At 35.6% G+C, this 19,525-nt stretch overlaps 2 protein-coding genes across 3 annotated transcripts in view; one reads left to right on the forward strand and one right to left on the reverse strand.

The window, feature by feature from the left end:
- The window catches only part of LOC131436516 (hyaluronidase Tab y 2.0101-like), a 76,910-nt gene that overhangs the window by 40,224 nt on the left and 17,161 nt on the right, over positions 1-19,525 (forward strand). For both annotated transcript variants that reach the window (XM_058605261.1, XM_058605262.1), the window contains exons 4-5: positions 8,600-8,778; positions 9,251-9,458. In XM_058605261.1, coding sequence (XP_058461244.1) covers positions 8,600-8,778; positions 9,251-9,458 — 387 coding nt within the window. The remainder of the gene's footprint in view (positions 1-8,599; positions 8,779-9,250; positions 9,459-19,525) is intronic.
- The window catches only part of LOC131436515 (protein king tubby 1), a 229,682-nt gene continuing 216,049 nt past the window's right edge, over positions 5,893-19,525 (reverse strand). Inside the window, exon 7 of the transcript XR_009230635.1 lies at positions 5,893-5,944. The gene's annotated coding sequence lies outside the window, so the exon portion shown is untranslated. The remainder of the gene's footprint in view (positions 5,945-19,525) is intronic.

Consider the following 19,525-nt stretch of genomic DNA (forward strand, 5'->3'; position numbering starts at 1 on the left):
AAATCTAAGAATCATCTAAGATGCAAATGAAAAGTTTCAAGATTCTTTAAAACATCTTGCTCTTCAGTCAGATCCAACTTCCGGTTTCGGGGATACAGGGTGATTAGTATAAAAATGTCTATTCCACATAAATTAATCAGGTTTATCGGGTTAGCAGATTTGGATAGTCGATAAAAAAAATTAACTTTTTTCAGTTTTAGTGGTATTCAGTTGTCGATTCAGAAGGCACCTAAAAATTTAATTCGTGCTATGATTTCTCAAAGATGTCTTCACTGATTTTCAAATATTTTGAAACAAATGTAAACTATACAGCTATTCAGGTGAATTTATCTGACTTCGGCCATACCGATTTTAGAATTCCGGTTCCAGTATAAAATCGTTTCTCAAAGCTCAATCGTTTTCTCAAAAAAGCCTAATCAAATTTCAGAAACAAAAATTCAAATTGAATTAAACTTATATACAAAATTAATTAGTTTTATACATACATACAAAAATTAATGAATTTTATCCAATTAAGCTTCAAAGTTGTACTCAAAACTGTAATTTATTCGTCATATGGCCATACGAATCGGTTTGGGTTATGCTGGTTCCTGAATACCGGCTCTGGAAGTACCTTAAATTATCGTAAACTCTAAAGTGGAACTTACATATCATGGCATGTTTAATCGATTATCACACTTCTAGATTTAAATTCGATTGTATTTGCAGTTTCGACATTACAGAGTAATGAGTGATTACAATCTCAAATTGTCGCTTAAAACGACGGTCATTAAAATAATGTAATGAAAACTTAAACACCGAAGAATATTCATGCAAAAAACACATGCGGATTGATAAAAAAAGGTATCATCTCACTGCTAGGTGGATTAATCACGTTTTTCTCAAAAATTTCAAAATGAAAAAAAATTAAAAAAATCAGGGTTGCGATTTCTTTTTGATAATTTTTATTTTAAAGCTCTTATTAAAACCTATAGATTGATGGCTATCTCATCCGTGCCTTTTGAAAAATGAAGAAGTTAAGGCTAAAACAATTTACAGATATATTCGAAATTTCAAGTTCTCGTTGAAAGATAATCATTTGAACAGTAGAATATTATTCTATAGGTTGAAGGCAATAAATTTGTTCATGATATCTTTTCTCCTAAAAGTAGCTGTTCTTGAGATACTTGGATATATAATTATAACACCATCTTGTCGTGAATACGACTTACTTTACTATGGGGCGCCTTTCCAAATTTACCCTCTGAGTAAGTGATAAGTTTTTGATCGTGAATATCTCCTGTTGTATCTAATGAATCAACATAACTCTTTCTACATGCCATCAGAAATATAATCACAATTTTATTATAAAATTTTCAGTTGTATGACATAATCTCAAATAGTTCAAAATTAAACTTTTCTGAATTGTTTGATATAAACGAGTATCAAAGAGGATAATTCATAAGGCGCGTTTGCCTTTCTCGTATTTTGAAAGCTCATAGTTCAGTGATCTGTAGAAGGATTTATATAATCTAACTACCAATAGAATCGAAAACTTTCAACTTGAACGTGAATTGCAACAACATTGAAGTTTTTCAATAATACACTATTAAAAAACCTGTTTGATTTAACCCATGACAACACCAGCCAATCAGAACGCGAGATGTCAGCTTCTATACAAAAGCATCCATATAAAAGTTGAGTGGTTAATTTTTCCTACCATTTGCTGAGCAACTGTTCCCGAAACAAGACACACAACATCGAGGACCAGTTGTCTCACTGTTTTCCGTTCTGCGAACAAGAAAAGGAATTTTGGCAAAGGTGATGACCGTACCCCGCTGCCAGTAGCAGGTATAAAACGAAATGTCATGTGAGAAATAGCGTCATTTAAGTTAAAGCAGCTACTCTGAACGTACGAGATACCGTCAGCACGATGGCCCCGAAAACCGGTAGAAAGGCAGCCAAAAAGTCCAGCAAGGCCCATTCAAAGCACTTTTCAGTGCTACTCAGACAATTCAAAGCACTTTTCAGTGCTAAAGATTATCATAAAGAACTAGTTGAATTTTGTCGCTTTCCTACTATTTTCTGAGCAACTGTTGTTTCTATTTTCTAAGCAACCCTTGTTTCGGCAACACACGAGAAGTTAAAATAATTTGCACCGTCACTAACACATTCCATTACAAACGGCAATGCGAAAGTGCAAGTGATGATTTTAAACACATCTTTATATTAGTATACAAATATGCCGTGCGAAACAGAGTTGCCACGCACGACTTAGTATGTACCGGTTTCAAGATGCTCGAATGCACCACAAAACTCATGGACTTCCCGGGTAAACGTTTCAACAATATCCGATACCGAAGTCCCGGAAAGTGTTGATTCGCAGTTTTTATTCGGGAAATTGAAAACGCTATCGCGGAACAAATGAAAACTTGACCGCTACAGTAGAAACGAGTGAATAGAATTTAGACAATTTCGTTTGTTCATTGCAGTGACATACTTAAATCATCCGAAAGCTCTATTTATTTTCAGGTCGATTATTTCATTTCGGATTTGCATAATTTATTGAAAGAAACTATCAATATGCTGTAGGGATTCTTTTCTAGCATTCAGAAGGGTCAAATTGCGTAATTCTCTACGATATTAAACTCTGGATATTTTTCGCAAAAACAAGGAAGGCTTCACTTGATCTCGATTACTGAGAATTTCACACAGCGAAAAGTGCACAAATCTAACCAAACTGTTCTAGATTTGCACTAAACTGAGGATATTTACCTTCGATTTGCGTACAACAAATCCTAATAGTTCTTTAGAAAACTTTTAGAGCCATTAGAACGGCTGATTTTGTGTAATGCTCTCCACCGTCGTTTTTTCACCAATGCAAATGACTGGCAGCTGTGACGTAACTAGCTTTGCAAACAACACAAAATACATCTGCTCGCAGTGGCGATAGAATCCAAACTGATCCAATTTTTGTTAAGAGGTTTCTTTTTACGTGATTTCGTCTGTAGCTTTTTCACTAATGGGCGGTCCTAACGGCTATAAAAATAGGAGCATATAGAATTTTAATTTCGAACATTTCATTTCGGATTTGCATTTCATTGAACGAAACTATCAGGATGCTGTACGGGATTCATTCCTGCCTTTCAGAAGGACCAAATTGTGGAACTCACTGCGATATTAAACACTGTTCGGAACATTTTTCTCGAACGATTTGTTGTACAGCAGCAGATATTTTGTTTTCTTCCTCAGAACGCGTTCTGATTCTCTGGTGTTGTCATGGGTCAAATGAGACAGGTTTTTCAATAGTGTACTATTGTAATACTTCAATTACTACACATTTTACTATTTCAATGAGATATGAACTGATGAAAAACGATGGCATTGCTGACGAATCGCTACTTGAAAAAAATGATGACAAGGGACGCGCATGAAGTGAGCTCACCACCACTAAATATAACAGTTAATCCAGTGAGAAATTCACTTAGTCGCGTCAGTTCAGGTGCAAAACAATAATTCGATTAACTACTTGTGTTTTACCAGCCAACGAAAGAACTGACGAAATGTCTAGCTATGAAATTTCGCGAAAAAAAAATTGCCGCAGAGACAGGACTTGAACTCGTAATTTTTCCCATCCGGTGGAGTCGTTCTACCAATTGGACTACCAATACTATATGAAACACTACACATAAATCAATCTACTTGAACAGAACCTCTGTATATGCTCATCTGTGAATGGATCAAATCATGTAAATTTCAGCTTGATTTCGCAAATTTTTGACGGCTTTAAGAAGATTTTTGCTAAATTTTCAACGAACTCATATGTAATTTTACATTTGCCTGGAGCATCAATACTGTGATGCTATTCTAACGTCAAAGTTTAAGAACCGCCTTATTGAACGGTTTGACGTTTCGGTTTTGAGAATTTACAAATGGATAATTCACAGTCGAAAATTTCTTACGGTCGCGACGACAGAAACAAAGACAATACAGTGCAGTGAACAATAGAGTGTACGAAATGGGCAAATACGATTTAACAAAGCCTGAAACTTGGCCTACAAGGCCAAATTCAATTTGTATTGATTTCAAGCGCTGCAAAGTTAGACCTGCAGCAACAGAAATTGAAATCTTGCTTAAGGAACGAATGCATCTAAACGTTAATGATGTAAGTGAGATTCAATTCAACAAGGCGTCGAACTGTGTGTACATTATGTTTAAACGTGAAAAAGATGCAATTGCATTTGCTTCGGGTAATAACGGGGTGCACAGTATTGATCATGACAATGTTTAATATAAAATCCCTGTGTACATGGTGGACAATGCCATAGAAGTACGCGTGCATGACCTTCCCCCGCAGACCAGCGAGGGGTATGTTCGGGAATGTATTTCGCAGTACGGTGAAGTTCTTTCCATCGAAAAGGAAGTATGGCGGAATTTTTTTCCGGGTATCCGGAATGGCGTGCGAGTGGTACGTATGCAACTACGTAAAGCAATTCCATCTTACATCATTTGTGGTCAAGACGGGATGCATCCGTGTAAAACGTTGATTACGTATGAAAATCAATTGGTTACATGTCAGTTTTGTGAACAACCTGCACACTACGGCAAACCATGCACTGAAACTGCGAAAACAAACAAAACAAACAAAAACAAGGACAACCACCCGACAACGGAAACTAGTGAATGCAGTGCTCCTGTTTCAAAAGCACCTTCACCATCTAACCAACTATCAACGGCAATCAATGTACAAAGCGCATCTACAGCAACTGCAAATGAACCCAAGACTGCGATCAACAATGAAAACAAGGAAACGGAAACCACTCACAATTCCAACGATGTAGCAATGGATGATATGAGCAACGGACAAAATGACGAACAATCTTCGCTAGAAGGAAATGGAAGCTCCTCTCCCCCTAGAAGAAGGGTGACAACGAGATCCAACAATAAAAAAATAATTTTATGTAACAAAAACATGGGTAAATCGGCAACGTAAAGCTATACGCAAATTGGCCTGAATAAAAAATTGTTATAAATAAAAAAAAATGGATAATTGATGGCACGATCTGTCGTACAAAAAAAGTGGAACGAAACACTTCTAAACAGCAAAAAAAAATTTGAATTTTTCCGGCGACATAATTCTACAATCGATACAATGCATAACTACTTAACTTTTCAAATAACTCCGAGTGTAATTTGCACTCGACTACCAAGTGAATTTTTTTGTATCAATTATCCTAGTTGAGATCTACACACAAAAAAAAGAATAATACAGTCCACTTAATTCCTCATACGATGTAATTCATAACGACCTAATTTGTCAAATGACGGAAAATTTAATGTGTGATGACTTAATGTTAGATTAGTTTGAATTTTACTGGTTTCGACTGTAACTTGCATTCTGCTAGCAGGTGCGACTGTATGCATTTAAATGCACCTTTTACTAACCAAGCAGATGTATGCTTCTGTGGCTCAGTCGATTAACAGACGTACTTGCGATTCAATGATTCTCGGTTCAAGCCGCGGCGGTTGCTATCAGTATTCTTTTTTTATTTCAACGAATTTCATGTCATGGAATTTTAGACACAATATTAAATGTAATATTGCACGTGAATTTGCGACGCTCCATTTATGTGCATCTTATAAGATGTAAAATCACAGGGATTTTTTTAAATGTGTAGTGTTTCTCGGTTCAAGTCGTTTCATTTGATCAGACCCTGTCAGCTTGGAGCGATCTCAATCTTCAGTTCAGCAACGCCATCGCACGGCATCACATTCAACGTATCATGTCAATTGTATGAGTGCGCAGTGCTGCTGTTTTTCCGCGCACGAATTTGACATTTCGCTCCCCTACTTCTATGTACGAGATTCGATGCGGACTCGCCAGAGGGCACCATGCACGCAAAAAAAATGTTACCAATGATTTGTTCGGGAAATGTGAGAGCTGGATATCTTGTTAATATGATGTCTTTGATTTGATCAAACTCCTGCAATTTTCAAATCACACAATTTTACAAGTTCTTGAATATAAATCTGTGTGAAATACTATGCTCCACATATGTGTATCTTAAAAGATGTAAAATTGACTTTTGCCAACTGCACAGATATGAAATTTACATCTATTTTCATGCACATATTTTGAGCAGACAAATAAACATAATGTTACTTTACAATTCTGTACGTTTCAATATAATTTAATCGCAAAACTAAGCGTCAATAGAAAGGTAGAGTTATATTCATTGAAAATTCAATGCAATCCAATTTATTTTTGCATCGATGATGGTTTTCAACCAATTTTTCGATCCAACTCATGTCTATTCCATATTACTTACATGTCGTGTAAATCGCATTATTTCTTTCTGTGTGTGTTCCTTCGCTTCCTATCGGGAGCACGTTCGAAATAAACATAAGTGAGTATATGTGAAATCAAATCAGAACTGTTTTTTCCTGATTTATATTCATGATACGATTCTTTTAATTCAAAAAGATTTTTCGAATAAACTTAACAGTTTATTCAATGTTTAAGGCCACTGCTATCACTCCTGTAAAATCACATCTCGTTCCCGTAAAACTACGTGTTTCGTGTGGTTTTACGCAATTGTTGTTGCTTTTCAATCAAATGTTTGATTCAATTGATGTCTAGTTCAAAGAATCATTGAAATACATGTCGTGTAAATTTCATTATTTTTTTCTGTGTAGGGTAACGACAGAATGACGGAATGACGGGCCAGAAGCTATGCTAGAGATTCGAACTCGCTAATTTGCGAACTTAACAAAAGCATGAAGATTGGAGCTTAACTCTTAAGCAAATGCAGGTTTTTATTCGCACGAGTCATATCTAATTTCTCAATTTTTTTTCAAGCTATTATCATTTCTTGCCCTAACAGTGACGACTATTTTGTATATTTCGACTATTTGACCGTTTGTGTTATTCATTAAGACTATTAATCGGCAGATGAGTTATTTTAAGAAATAAACTAATGCACCGCTCGTTTCGCACGAGAGGCAATCATCAATCTTTCAGTTCTACAGATTCTTCGCATTCGAGAATAATGCTGTGTGATCATGCAGTCAGCACCTCTCTGCACCAACAAAGTAAATGGCCCTTTTCAGAGCATTCGATTCATTATCAAAAGTATTTTTCACAAAGATACAAATAATTATATGTGATACACCAAAAACTAAAATACCCGTATCTAGAGCTAACAGTGATTTTGACAACAGTTGTGTAGTCCTACGTCAATGGTTCGAACAACCTCATGTGGCTGTTTTAGTCGCTATTTAATTCTACCATTTATTTTTATTTCAATTTTTTAATTGGAAGAAATGTAAAATTGGCGTCCTCGACCATGAAATGAATTGCTGCTCAGATAAGCCAAGAAACATCAAACGAGACAAACGATAGCCATGCAAAAACGGTAGATGGGGAAATACATCTCATTAAAGCGCCTAAGGAATCGTTCACAAAAAGGGGGCTGCCATAATAAGAAAGAAGCGAGTCCCTCAAATTTGATTCTATTGGGTTCAAGATTGACGTTACTTGAACTAAATTAAAGTTTCCCTCTCTTAAAATATACATATGTGTATATTCGGGGGCGGCAAGTTCCATGAAATAATGGGTGGGTGGGGGTTGAGGGTGGTGGTTGGCACAAAATATTATTAAATTTTGCAATGTATAAAAAATTTTGTGAAGGAAAAAATATTATTAAATTTAGCAATGTATAAAAAAATTTGTGAAGGGAAGAAGAGGAGAGGTTAGAACAAATAGACAGCAACCAAGTAAGCAAGTTCAGTTTTTCTTCCGAATGTTGTGACACGATCACAAACATTTTCCTTACTATTCGAGTAATAATCAATATTCGGAAGAGGTAGAGTGTAATACATTTCACATTGTAGTAAATTAGTGTAAACATTTTAGTAACTTGTGTCGTTTTCGTTTTTAAATTGCACTACACCGGTGTAGCGAAAGCTGCACCTAAACCGTTCGTTTTCACCAATTGCACTACACCAGTGCTACACTTTTTCTGAACCGATACCACTGGTGTAGCACTCATCAAAAGTTTGGTGTAGCTCTGTGCAATGTAATCGTTTATTGTAGTCAATGGTTACTGTTTATGTTTTCGTCATTTTTGTTCGTTTATTCATGCCTCAGTGTAGCACTGCACCGGTGTAGTGCAAATTAAAAACGAAAACGCCATTAGATAAGAAATATGAACCATTACTGAGATAACAGAAAAAAGTGTTACATCATAAAGTATTTCTAGGAATTTTTTTCAAATATTTGTTACAGTTGTCAAAATATTGGGAGAGCATGGCCACTCCAATAAATCTTTTGGAAGAGCAAAAAGTGCCGCCCCTGTATATATTCTATCGATCAATCAATAAAGACTGACGAAAACAAAAATATCACAATTCCGCAAAGCCGAAATTCTCATACATATCGTCCATTGTCCCATTGGGTCAAGCATGACATCAATCAATAAATCTCTTCGGATGCTATATCCAAAATTTCGAGATCATCAAAATAGCAATTACTTTACTCGAACCGATACCGAACCATCCACAATTCCCACCGAAACCGAACCGTTCACACTTCGCTCACTCTCATTTCTCTTCCCACTAGGCCACCAAACGATTCGAATCAACAGGCCAGGACTTCATGGCCCGAACGTTGGTGCTGGCAAAGCAACTGCGTCCTCAAGCATCCTGGGGCTATTATGCCTTTCCGTATTGTTTCAACATGAACGGAGCATCCAGCAGCCGGGAAGACTGCACGCCGGAAGTTCATCGAGAAAATGACCGGTAGGTACTGGGAAGCAGTCGGGTCCCGTTAGCAACTGTCTGGTTAAATATTACACGACGGGAGGGTTCATCGGCCTCCGCCAACGATGATTTGTTTGATCTTTGAACCATGAAAAACCAATATAATATTTGAATTTGGGGCATCGTGTTTGGTCAAAGTGAAAAAATTGGAAGGCCAACTGTGGTTGATAGCAATTAGACAAATGGAACTTACCACTGTTTTGTGGTTTCAGAGCCAACTCTGTTCGCCAATGTTTAGCACCGATTCATGTCTCTATCAGGCATACCAAGTAGGGAACATTAAATTATGCTATTTTTTTAAATTCTATACAGATTTTAGTGAACGTAAAACCTTTCTACTAAGCCAAAATTCTCATCCAACTTCGGAAAGAATCCTCGCGATTCCAGCGGGAAAGCCAACGGAAAAGAATTCCTGTTTTAATCGCTCAGCACATGTTACAATTACTTTCAGCATCCAGTGGCTGTTTGATGGATCGGACATCATTTTTCCGTCGGTATATCTGCGGGAAAAGCTTAGCCCCGGAGACCGCCAGAAGCTGGTACGGGGACGAGTGAAGGAAGCCGTTCGGGTTGCCCGGAGGGCAAACGTGCAGCCAAAACCCCGGGTGCTCACGTACATCCGCTACGTCTACACGGATAGCATCAACTACTTGACGGAGGTAAGTCTGAAAAAGTGTACGAAAAATGATGACGGTTTGTTGGAATTTGGTGTTCTAAATTGAACTCAGTTGAACTTGTCCTTGGTTAAACATTCTAGGTTAGAGAGCTCATTGTTTTCAATATATTTTAAGTTTGCATGTTTCAGTTGAAGCTATATGAAAAACTTAAAACAAAGAATAGTAATTTTTTGACAAATTTATGATATTATTAGTCAGTATCAATGAAAACTTTAGATTGATAACGACAACAACGAACAGTAAAGATGTTTCGGCCTGTCCATTTAGAGATCCCATCCAAAGCCGATATTTGTCACTATCAACTAGCAACATTGTACGAAAAAGATTGGATAGCTTATGTCACTGGACTGCTGCCAACCAGGCTATACAAATCACCATGTATTGAGTGTTTGAGAGCCGGTATGTCAAACCTAAAAAACTCTCAATATTTCACTCGTCAGGACGCTCATTGATTGCCGATGCAAATGATATTATCTTCATTTCTCCTGTCACTGCTTGATTACGATGTAACTCAATAATAATCGAATAGCATAAATATTGATATATACAGGGTGATTTTTTAAGAGCTTGAGAACTTTTTTAAACAATAAAACGCATAAAATTTGCAAAATCTCATCGGTTCTTTATTTTAAACGTTAGATTGGTACATGACATTTACTTTTTGAAGATAATTTCATTTAAATGTTGACCGCGGCTGCGTCTTAGGTGGTCCATTCGGAAAGTCCAATTTTGGGCAACTTTTTCGAGCATTTCGGCCGGAATAGCCCGAATTTCTTCGGAAATGTTGTCTTCCAAAGCTGGAATAGTTACTGGCTTATTTCTGTAGACTTTAGACTTGACGTAGCCCCACAAAAAATAGTCTAAAGGCGTCAAATCGCATGATCTTGGTGGCCAACTTACCGGTCCATTTCTTGAGATGAATTGTTCTCCGAAGTTTTCCCTCAAAATGGCCATAGAATCGCGAGCTGTGTGGCATGTAGCGCCATCTTGTTGAAACCACATGTCAACCAAGTTCAGTTCTTCCATTTTTGGTAACAAAAAGTTTGTTAGCATCGAACGATAGCGATCGCCATTCACTGTAACGTTGCGTCCAACAGCATCTTTGAAAAAATACGGTCCAATGATTCCACCAGCGTACAAACCACACCAAACAGTGCATTTTTCGGGATGCATGGGCAGTTCTTGAACGGCTTCTGGTTGCTCTTCACTCCAAATGCGGCAATTTTGCTTATTTACGTAGTCATTCAACCAGAATTATGTAGACCATAAATCGGGCGTAAAGCGCGAAACACATTTCGAACCGAACACTGATTTTGGTAATAAAATTCAATGATTTGCAAGCGTTGCTCGTTAGTAAGTCTATTCATGATGAAATGTCAGAGCATACTGAGCAAATAATAATGCATGAAAATCATAACCTCAAAAAATCTGAGCAAATACTAATGCATGAAAATCCTAACCTCAAAAAAATCACCTTTTATAATATATATATATATATATATATATATATATATATATATATATATATATATATATATATATATATATATATATATATATATATATATATATATATATATATATATATATATATATATATATATATATATATATATATATATATATATATATATACATATGTATTTACTCCTTTAAACTTCAAGTCCGATGGCTTTTTGCAAAGAATAATGAACTTTATCGGAATAAAATGAGAAACATAACATAACCTCACAAAAATGAACAGAATTAACTTTTTTGACAACCGCCGTGCATTTGTTTACAACAACGTTGTCAGGTATATTGATTTATCGGTATTTGTACAGATTTTTTACCTCCACACCGCAATACCGATATGTTCTCCTAAAATACCGATAATAGGGTAAGGGCTCCCTATTTCATCTCAGCTCCAATTTCCATCTCATGCCTTCACCTCATAACTTTGAACAATAATCATATCTTTAAACGTGCCTGAACAAAACTGTGGAACGTTTTAAAACATTAATTTTAGGCCACACTTTCCAATTGAAAAAATAGTCATTTGTTAGATTTGTCCGTTGATTAATAAACTTTTAAAGAAGTACTGCAATCAAATACTAATAGATACTCAGAGAGAAAAGTCTAACGTTTTACTTCTCACTTTTTTACCTTTACAAATCTGTATTAAATTTAGAAAATCTGTAATCTGATTTAACGAACGCGAACGCAAAAATCTTTACAATACAGATAAATCTGTATGAATGGCATCTCTGGTTCTGCATTTTGTTTCTAGAAGGGTCAATGCCTAAATGGTTGGGGAACGGGTACAGCGTGATGGGTAAGTCGATGCCTTACACGCTGCCCACCTGGGTTCGATTCCCAACCCCCGCACATAGGGCCAGAAAACTTTTCTAGCCCGAAGAAGTGAATGACCACAATGTTAAATCCTCTATAATCAAAACAAAAAAAATGCCTAAATGGTAACAATTCTTTTTTTAAGTTCTCCAAATTAACTGCAGAGTAAAATTTCAAGTTTGAAACGAAAGGTAATAAAAACGATCCAAAAAATTGTTATAGTTGGCATTAGGCCCTTTTTAAGGAAAATTCTGACATTTTGAACCTGAGAGTGTAATAGTGCAATATGTTGGTTTTGATTGCTGTCGCCATTGCTAATTTATGGGATGAATAAAGGACCAACGATAGGATGAATATAAAACCTTTGAGATGAAATTAAGAGCACAGTAGTGAACATATCAGAAGTGTTTTTAGTTGATTTTTTAATTATTATTTTAATTTCCAAGGAATGTGAATCAATTCCCAAGGTTAAAACCTCTATAATCGAAAAAAAATTAATTCCCAATGTGGAGCAAGACGAATTAAGCAGAAATATGAAAAAATCGGAATTATTTTGATGGCTAAATCAGGTTTTTAAGGTAACGTCCTTACAAATGAGATGAAATAGGGAGCCCTTACCCTACGTGGATCAGAAAAAAAAGTTGTCGTGTGACATTTTTTTTACTTACTCAAACCAGTTTCCGTGCCATTTTCTTTATGAAACCTGCAGCAAAGTTCCTGATACCGATATGATACAGATAGATTTTTGCGACAAAAACAGATTTTTGTAAATATGACCTGGCAACGCTGGTTTACAGTTTAAAAGTTCTTCAGAGGTTAATCGTTTAAATTTAATAATTGCAAGTCGCCTCACACTAAACAGGTTTATACAAATATCGCTCCTTAACGCTGGAAACGCATACAGGACAATCTTTTTAGTTTATTTCACTGTGGAACACGTTTTTAACAGTCAAAACAAACACACGGCAGCTGTCAAAGATGAACTTAATTCATCGGCAGGTCATTTGTGTCGCCATCGTGCAAAACCTAATACTTCTACCACAGACATGACAGTATGAGTAAATTCTTATAAAAATAATTTTTCGTAATGCACTAGTTCCACCTATATTGTACTGCGCGAACTATTTATCATCGGTCAACACCGATTAGCTGCTTGCAGGGATGCCTGATTTCATCAAAATATTTGAAAATGAATCGTCACAATAAATTATTGGATTACGTTGATAATATATTTAACATAGCTTTTTCGCGATGTTGGAAGGTAACCATTTATTTGACTCAACGTTGTTCATCTAGACTATTTTTTATTGTGTTGGTAGTTTTCACCCGAAATTAAGTGGCGGCAGACCAGAAGCAAGTAAATATTGTAACAAAACGGGTTCGATTTTGTATTGCGTTGGAGATTGAGAAGTAGGCACAATTATGTACACTGAGGTCTTTTTTATGCGGTCTTTTTGATGCGGTTTTTTTTACGCAACTTTTTTTATGCGAATTTTCAGAGTTATGCGGTTTTTTTTATGCGAAGTTTCAGAGTTATGCGGTTTTTTTATGCGAATTTTCAGAGTTATGCGGTTTTTTTATGCGGCACGTAAATTCGCATAAAAAAAGACTTCAGTGTATATAGTTTTGGCAATATGTATTAAATCTGTATCCTGCATGAAATTCGCATGGACGTATACAAATCAATACATTACAGGTAATTCTGTATGAATGGCAACTCTGTTGGTAAATGAAAAAAATAAATATTTTTATCAAACTCAATGACTTAAACAACAATACAATTTAGTCTTAGTGAACCCGACTTTTGTGATATACACTGTAGGTGTGCTCTAGTTTCAAAAACAAGTTGCTCAAGCGGTAATATATAACTATGATGAACTTAACTTTTCTTTCAATATCTTTAAAAAGTGATGTCAAGTCTGTTCATTTTTTTTCGCGAGATAAAAACCGGATACAAATTATCTTATTGTTTTTTGTTTTCATTGCATATGTAATGCTGTATTTCTGGAACTTTTATGATAATATTCTCAATTTGGCAAGTTTTGCGTTCATTTCAAGCAGATAAACCTGGTACAGCTTATTTGCAAGTTTCGAATTGTGTTTCTAAAAATGAAGAAATCTGCACACACTAACCTAATATTTCATGAGGCAAACAAGACTATGCGGACTTGGCTGCAAATTTGTTTTTACTGCGAGGTTTCCAATTCGGCTTACCATTTTTTTCCTTGCGGAGAGCATAATTTCACTATTTTTTTCTTCACAAGAGATAAACAGCCATTTCGGCATATATTGAGTCGGATACAATTATGACAGTCATTTGGAAAATTTTTGATAAGTTGAACAATTGTTTTAGTTACTTCGTTTTTACATGACGATGTGAAAATTTTTGCTGAGCTTCTATAACTGCTAGTGCAACGTGGGCAAGTTGGTGATTTGCTGCACAAATGTTTCAGATGTACCTTAAATTGTCCTATAGTGATTTTTTGGGTAGTATTGTAAAACTTAACAGTGATAAGTAGCACAACCGATTTTAGTATATTTGAAAATCTTTCTGAACTTATGTAACATAAAAAAACAATTCTAAAACAATTGTAGAACCTCTTGAAATTTCAATAAGTTACATTTGCTACTTGGGTTACGATCGTATGACTTTCCTTATAAGCCCGCCTGCGACAGCGATAACAAATGCTTAACGTGGTATTCAATTTAACCTTGCACTTTTGAGCTTCTAATTTTCCAATTATGGTTTCTGTTAATTTGAAAAATTTTCCGGAACACACAAAATCAGGAAAAGGTTTACAACACTTTGGGAAAACCATATTGTTGTATTTTAACTGGTTCGAAAGAGATTTGTTATAAACTGATATCTGTTCTACGATGCACGTACGTTGGTTGTAAACAGTAGGTAGTCAACTGGCACACCTCTTTGATTCTTCATGTGTTTATTCGTTTTGACGTAGTTACGTTAGTTCTACGGTTTAAATGGTTATCTTTCAACAAGAACATGAAATTTCGAATATATCTGTAAATGGTTTTAGCTGTAACTTATTCATTTTTCAAAAGGCACGGATGGGATAGCCATCAATCTGTAGGTTTAATAAGAGCGTTAAAATAAAAATTATCAACGAAAAAATGGGAACCCTGATTTTTTTTATTTTAATTTTTTTGGTTCATTTTGAAATTATTGAGAAAAAAATCAATTTTTTCTAGTGTATATTTTTTCAGAGTGCTCTATTGATTCCATACAACTTCATCCTGGACGCCATTTTTGTACGATGAACGGTTTCCGAATTACAACGAGACCCGTGAACTGTTTTAGTAGTAACTTCTTCATTTTTCAAAAGGCACGGATGGAATCAAATTTTTTTCAGTGTATATTTTTTCAAGAGTGCCCAATCGATTCCCTACATCTTCTTCCTGAACGCCATTTTTGTACAATTAACGGTTGCCGCGTTACAACGAACGGCAATTTTTGTGAAATGCAAAAATACATACCCCCTTTTTAAAAATCAGTCGTGAGTCGGATTGACCTCTCAATCGGTTCAAAAATTATGGTTTGCCATACTGAAGCCATGTGCAAAGTTTCATCCAAATCGGATAAGGTCGAGTCTGATGATCTGCTAAGCATTTCTGGAATTGCTCTATAGTAACTATAGCAATCCTGTTTAGTTGTTTGTTTAGAACAGCCATATTCTAGTTTAAAACAAGCAAAAGTACAATCTGTTGAATCCATGGTCTTTATTTACTTTGCTATAAGAAACGTTATCGAACGCTTCAACGTCTTTGAGCTTTTAGCTTTGACATGTTCCGGTGAGTGACAGCGTAGAAAATCAGCTGCTGGCGGATTTCCTTTTCTGGAACTGATATCCGCCTCTGGTAAGGCGGAATATTTAATTCGATGAAATAAGGGCTTGTTAGTGTGAAACAAGATTGCTGATTTTAACAATGAAACAACACGCACTTTTTTCTTCCACTCAGAGAACTTTTTTCTCTATTGCCGTCTTATTTTACTATGAGGCGCCCTATCAAGATTCTAATAAGTAGAACTGGTGAATATCTTGAACTGTACTAATCACAACAACATGATTCTTTCTCCAATGCATCAGAAATATGATCAGCAATTTATGATTAAATTTGATGACAACGATGGTTAGATTGAACGATTTACACCTCGAATTGCTTCCTTATTCACCGTGTAGTCCAGATCTGTCCCCCAGTAACTATTTGGCTATTCAATGATCTCAAAAGAAATGCTCACAGATAAGAAATTCTATTCAAATGTAGATGCGATTGCTGAATGCAAAGCCTATATTACGGCAAAAGACAAATCCTTCTACAAGCACGGTATCGAGAACGATAGAATGATTGTATTGCTCTTGAAGAAGTTTACATATTTTTCTAAGTTAGTCACAAGACTTATTGAGCGATGCGTTATGTGATTATCTATTCATCAAAGTTTTTCCTAGAATTTGAAAACAACTCGACAATCAGTTACGGTCAAATGTATCAAGCGGCACGGAAATGTGTCATGCTTAATGCAATCCGAGAAAAGGGTACTCCATTATCGAATGATTTGGGTATGGTCGACAGGTAGCTAAGAAACAAATGAAAGCCTTTCGCATTTAATCGTCAAATGTTGTGTGTTTATTTTCCTTCCCGCATGATTACATAGAAATTCCTTCAAAAAATTTGTTTTGTTCGCAAGCTAAAATGCGTTGGTTTCTTTAATTAGTTTTGACACTGACTCACGGCTAGAACTCATAACTTGAGCGCCAAGGTGAATAATTTATTTAACATTGGCCTAACTTTCACTTATCAGTGGGTTAATCAGTTGACCTTGAGTGATTGGCAGGACTGACATTTTTATCCCTGTCGGGTAGCAGCGATGTAATATTAAAATCGCAGCCGTAGCTTGCCGTCATTAGTCTTCTAGCGAAACTTTTCCGAATCATCCAGACCAGCGGTATTCAACCGATAGTAAAGAAAACTGCCGTGATTCCGACGATCACGTTCTCTGTATGAAAATTGAGAAATCTTGTCATACTTTGATTGACACTTTTAGACTGTTTCCGATTTAATCATTTAGATTGTGGGTAAACTGAAAATATGATCTGTTATTGATACCTGCCGTGAAATGCTTTTACCCTTAATTTTGTGGGTTTAATAATATTCTGAACTCTTTTCGTTATCATGAATCCATGAATGGTTTTTGCGATTTCATAATTGGGAGTGATGCTTAAAACGTTTCTCAAGATTTTATCAGCAATGTAAGGCGCATTTTAAGGAATAGACAAATTTATACTCAACGCGACCCATATTGTCATATTGTTTTGTCACTTCACATGGTGGTATAAAATTTTCAACACTCATCAAGCTGTAACTCCGGAGCCGGAAATCAGATCTGGATATAATCCAATAATCCAATAGAGTCACAATTAAAATATTATAACAAATACACTCTTTACTAGTGAGAAAGCAATTACCTAAGCCAACAGCAGAAAAGATAACACAATTGACTTACCTTGATTAAATCGAACCTTTGTACCAGTTTTCAGTATAGCGAGCTATCAACTTTGCGTGGATAGAGAAACTGTACCGACACTAGACTGATGGCAAATTTTTAATGCACTTTCTTCAAATCTATTAAAATCGGGTGATTAATAAATCGTTGCAGAGAGGCGAATGACCTTAACGTTAAAACCTCTTAAATAGAAACGGAAAAATTCACAAACTGTTGTTTGTAATGGAGCCCAAGAAAAAATTTCAGAAACTCAATTGGACACTCTAAAGAATCAGAAAATAACCCGAAAAAACAAGTTTCACTATATATCTATTTTAAATCGGTTTCGTTAAACCTACATTTGACGTTAAATTGACTAGGGTCAATTTCGAAATGAAGAAGTTACTCCTAAAAGATTTTGAAGGCACTTGCAAAAAAACAGAGTAGTAAACTAAAAAATATTATTCTACAGCTCGAGGGCAATAAATTTTCTCATAAACACCTTTTTGCCTTTCTTTATAGAAAGGTATTAGAATTGCTGGAAAAACCGACTTTTGAACGGAGCCTCGGAGACCCATAGTGTTATATACCATTCGACTCAGTTCGACGAGATAGGAAAATGTCTGTGTGTGCACTTTTCGAAGATATTTATACACGCTCAATTTTCTCAGAGATGGCTGAACCGATTTTAACAAACTTGGACTCGTTTAAAAGCTACTGTCGGGCCATTGATCAATTTCAAAGATCAAATGGCTGTGACTTTTGGTTTCGGAGATATGATTATATGAGTGACGTAACCGACAAAACGCGTTGTATTTTAACGCGCTCAATTTTCTCAGAGATAGCTCAACCGATTTTAACAAACCTATGCTCGTTTGAAAGGCACTGTCAAGCTATTGATCGAGTTCGAAAACCAAATGGCTGAGACTTTTGGTTCCGGAGATATAATGGTATAAGTGACGTAACCGACAAAACACGTTGTTTTTTACCGCTCTAATGTGTATAAGGGTGCCAATATTTTGGGATCACCTCTAATGTCGTAAAGCGCTATTGTTCATATGTTTAAGCATCTCGAAAAAAAGTCCTCATGCAAAATTTGAACATAGGTAAGGGGTGCTGCCCAGCGGTTAAAATTTGAAAATTGTCGATCTTAAAAAAGCACCAGGGGGGAGTACATGAAATTTCTGAAATCGAACATTTTTTTATGCCAAAAATCTTATTGGCAATTGCATGAAACGTCGAGATTTAGTGTTATCTCAAAAAAAATTTATTTTTTAAATCGACTTTCTGGGACTTTCGAAGTCCCAAAAAGTCGATTTTTTCAAAAAAAAATTATTTTCGAGATGACACTAAATCTCGACGTTTCATGCAATTCTAAGACTTTTGGCATCAAAATTTTTTTTTTTCGATTTCAAAAATTTCATAATGGATGGTTTGCTTTCACACTTCTTGTGATTTTTTGGCTAATAAACTTTGTTAATAAAACCAATTTCATTTTTGTTTTCTTTGTGCTGCCTTTCAGTAATGAAGGTGACAAATAAATATAGTCAAATTTTCTGATTTTAATCACAAAATTCACACAACTAAACATATTCTCTAAAAACAAGAGTTTTTATCAGCAAAGTAAATTTTGAATTTCAACTAATTTAATTGTTATTTTTTTCCTAAAATCAACTAATTCGAAAACAGTAATACCAATTAGGCGCAGAGCTAATTTCGGTCGTTCCGTGCATTCGTTTGGTACAAAGTTTGCACTGCGAACGGTTCACCAAACTCATTATTTTCATTTTCGATTTGCATATTTCAACAGAATAGCTCTTCTGTAAACATACTACTCGTCATTCTTCACTTTTCGGTATATTTGGCTCCAATGCAAACGACCAGCGACCTGAATACTAATGTAATTGTTCTTGTTTAAAGCGAAACTCACACTGTGAACGGTGCACAAAATAAATCTTAAGTTCTTCCCTCGCCAGAAAGAAAACTGCTTTTGCATTTTTCCACAATGGATGTTTTGTTATGATTGTAAGTAGAGCCTTAATGTCAGACTACCTCAAGTGCATTTGGTTATTTTCAATGTGACAAATTAAGTTGATCAACAAGTTTGTTTGAAATTTTGTGCTTTGAACCAACAACCAATCACATATGAAATTGCTGTGATTAGTTAAAAAAAAAGTATGGGCAGCCGACTTCGGAGAATATGTGTAATGTGTTTATG

The sequence above is a fragment of the Malaya genurostris genome, chromosome 3 (assembly GCF_030247185.1).
Source record: "Malaya genurostris strain Urasoe2022 chromosome 3, Malgen_1.1, whole genome shotgun sequence".
Classification (NCBI taxonomy): domain Eukaryota; kingdom Metazoa; phylum Arthropoda; class Insecta; order Diptera; family Culicidae; genus Malaya; species Malaya genurostris.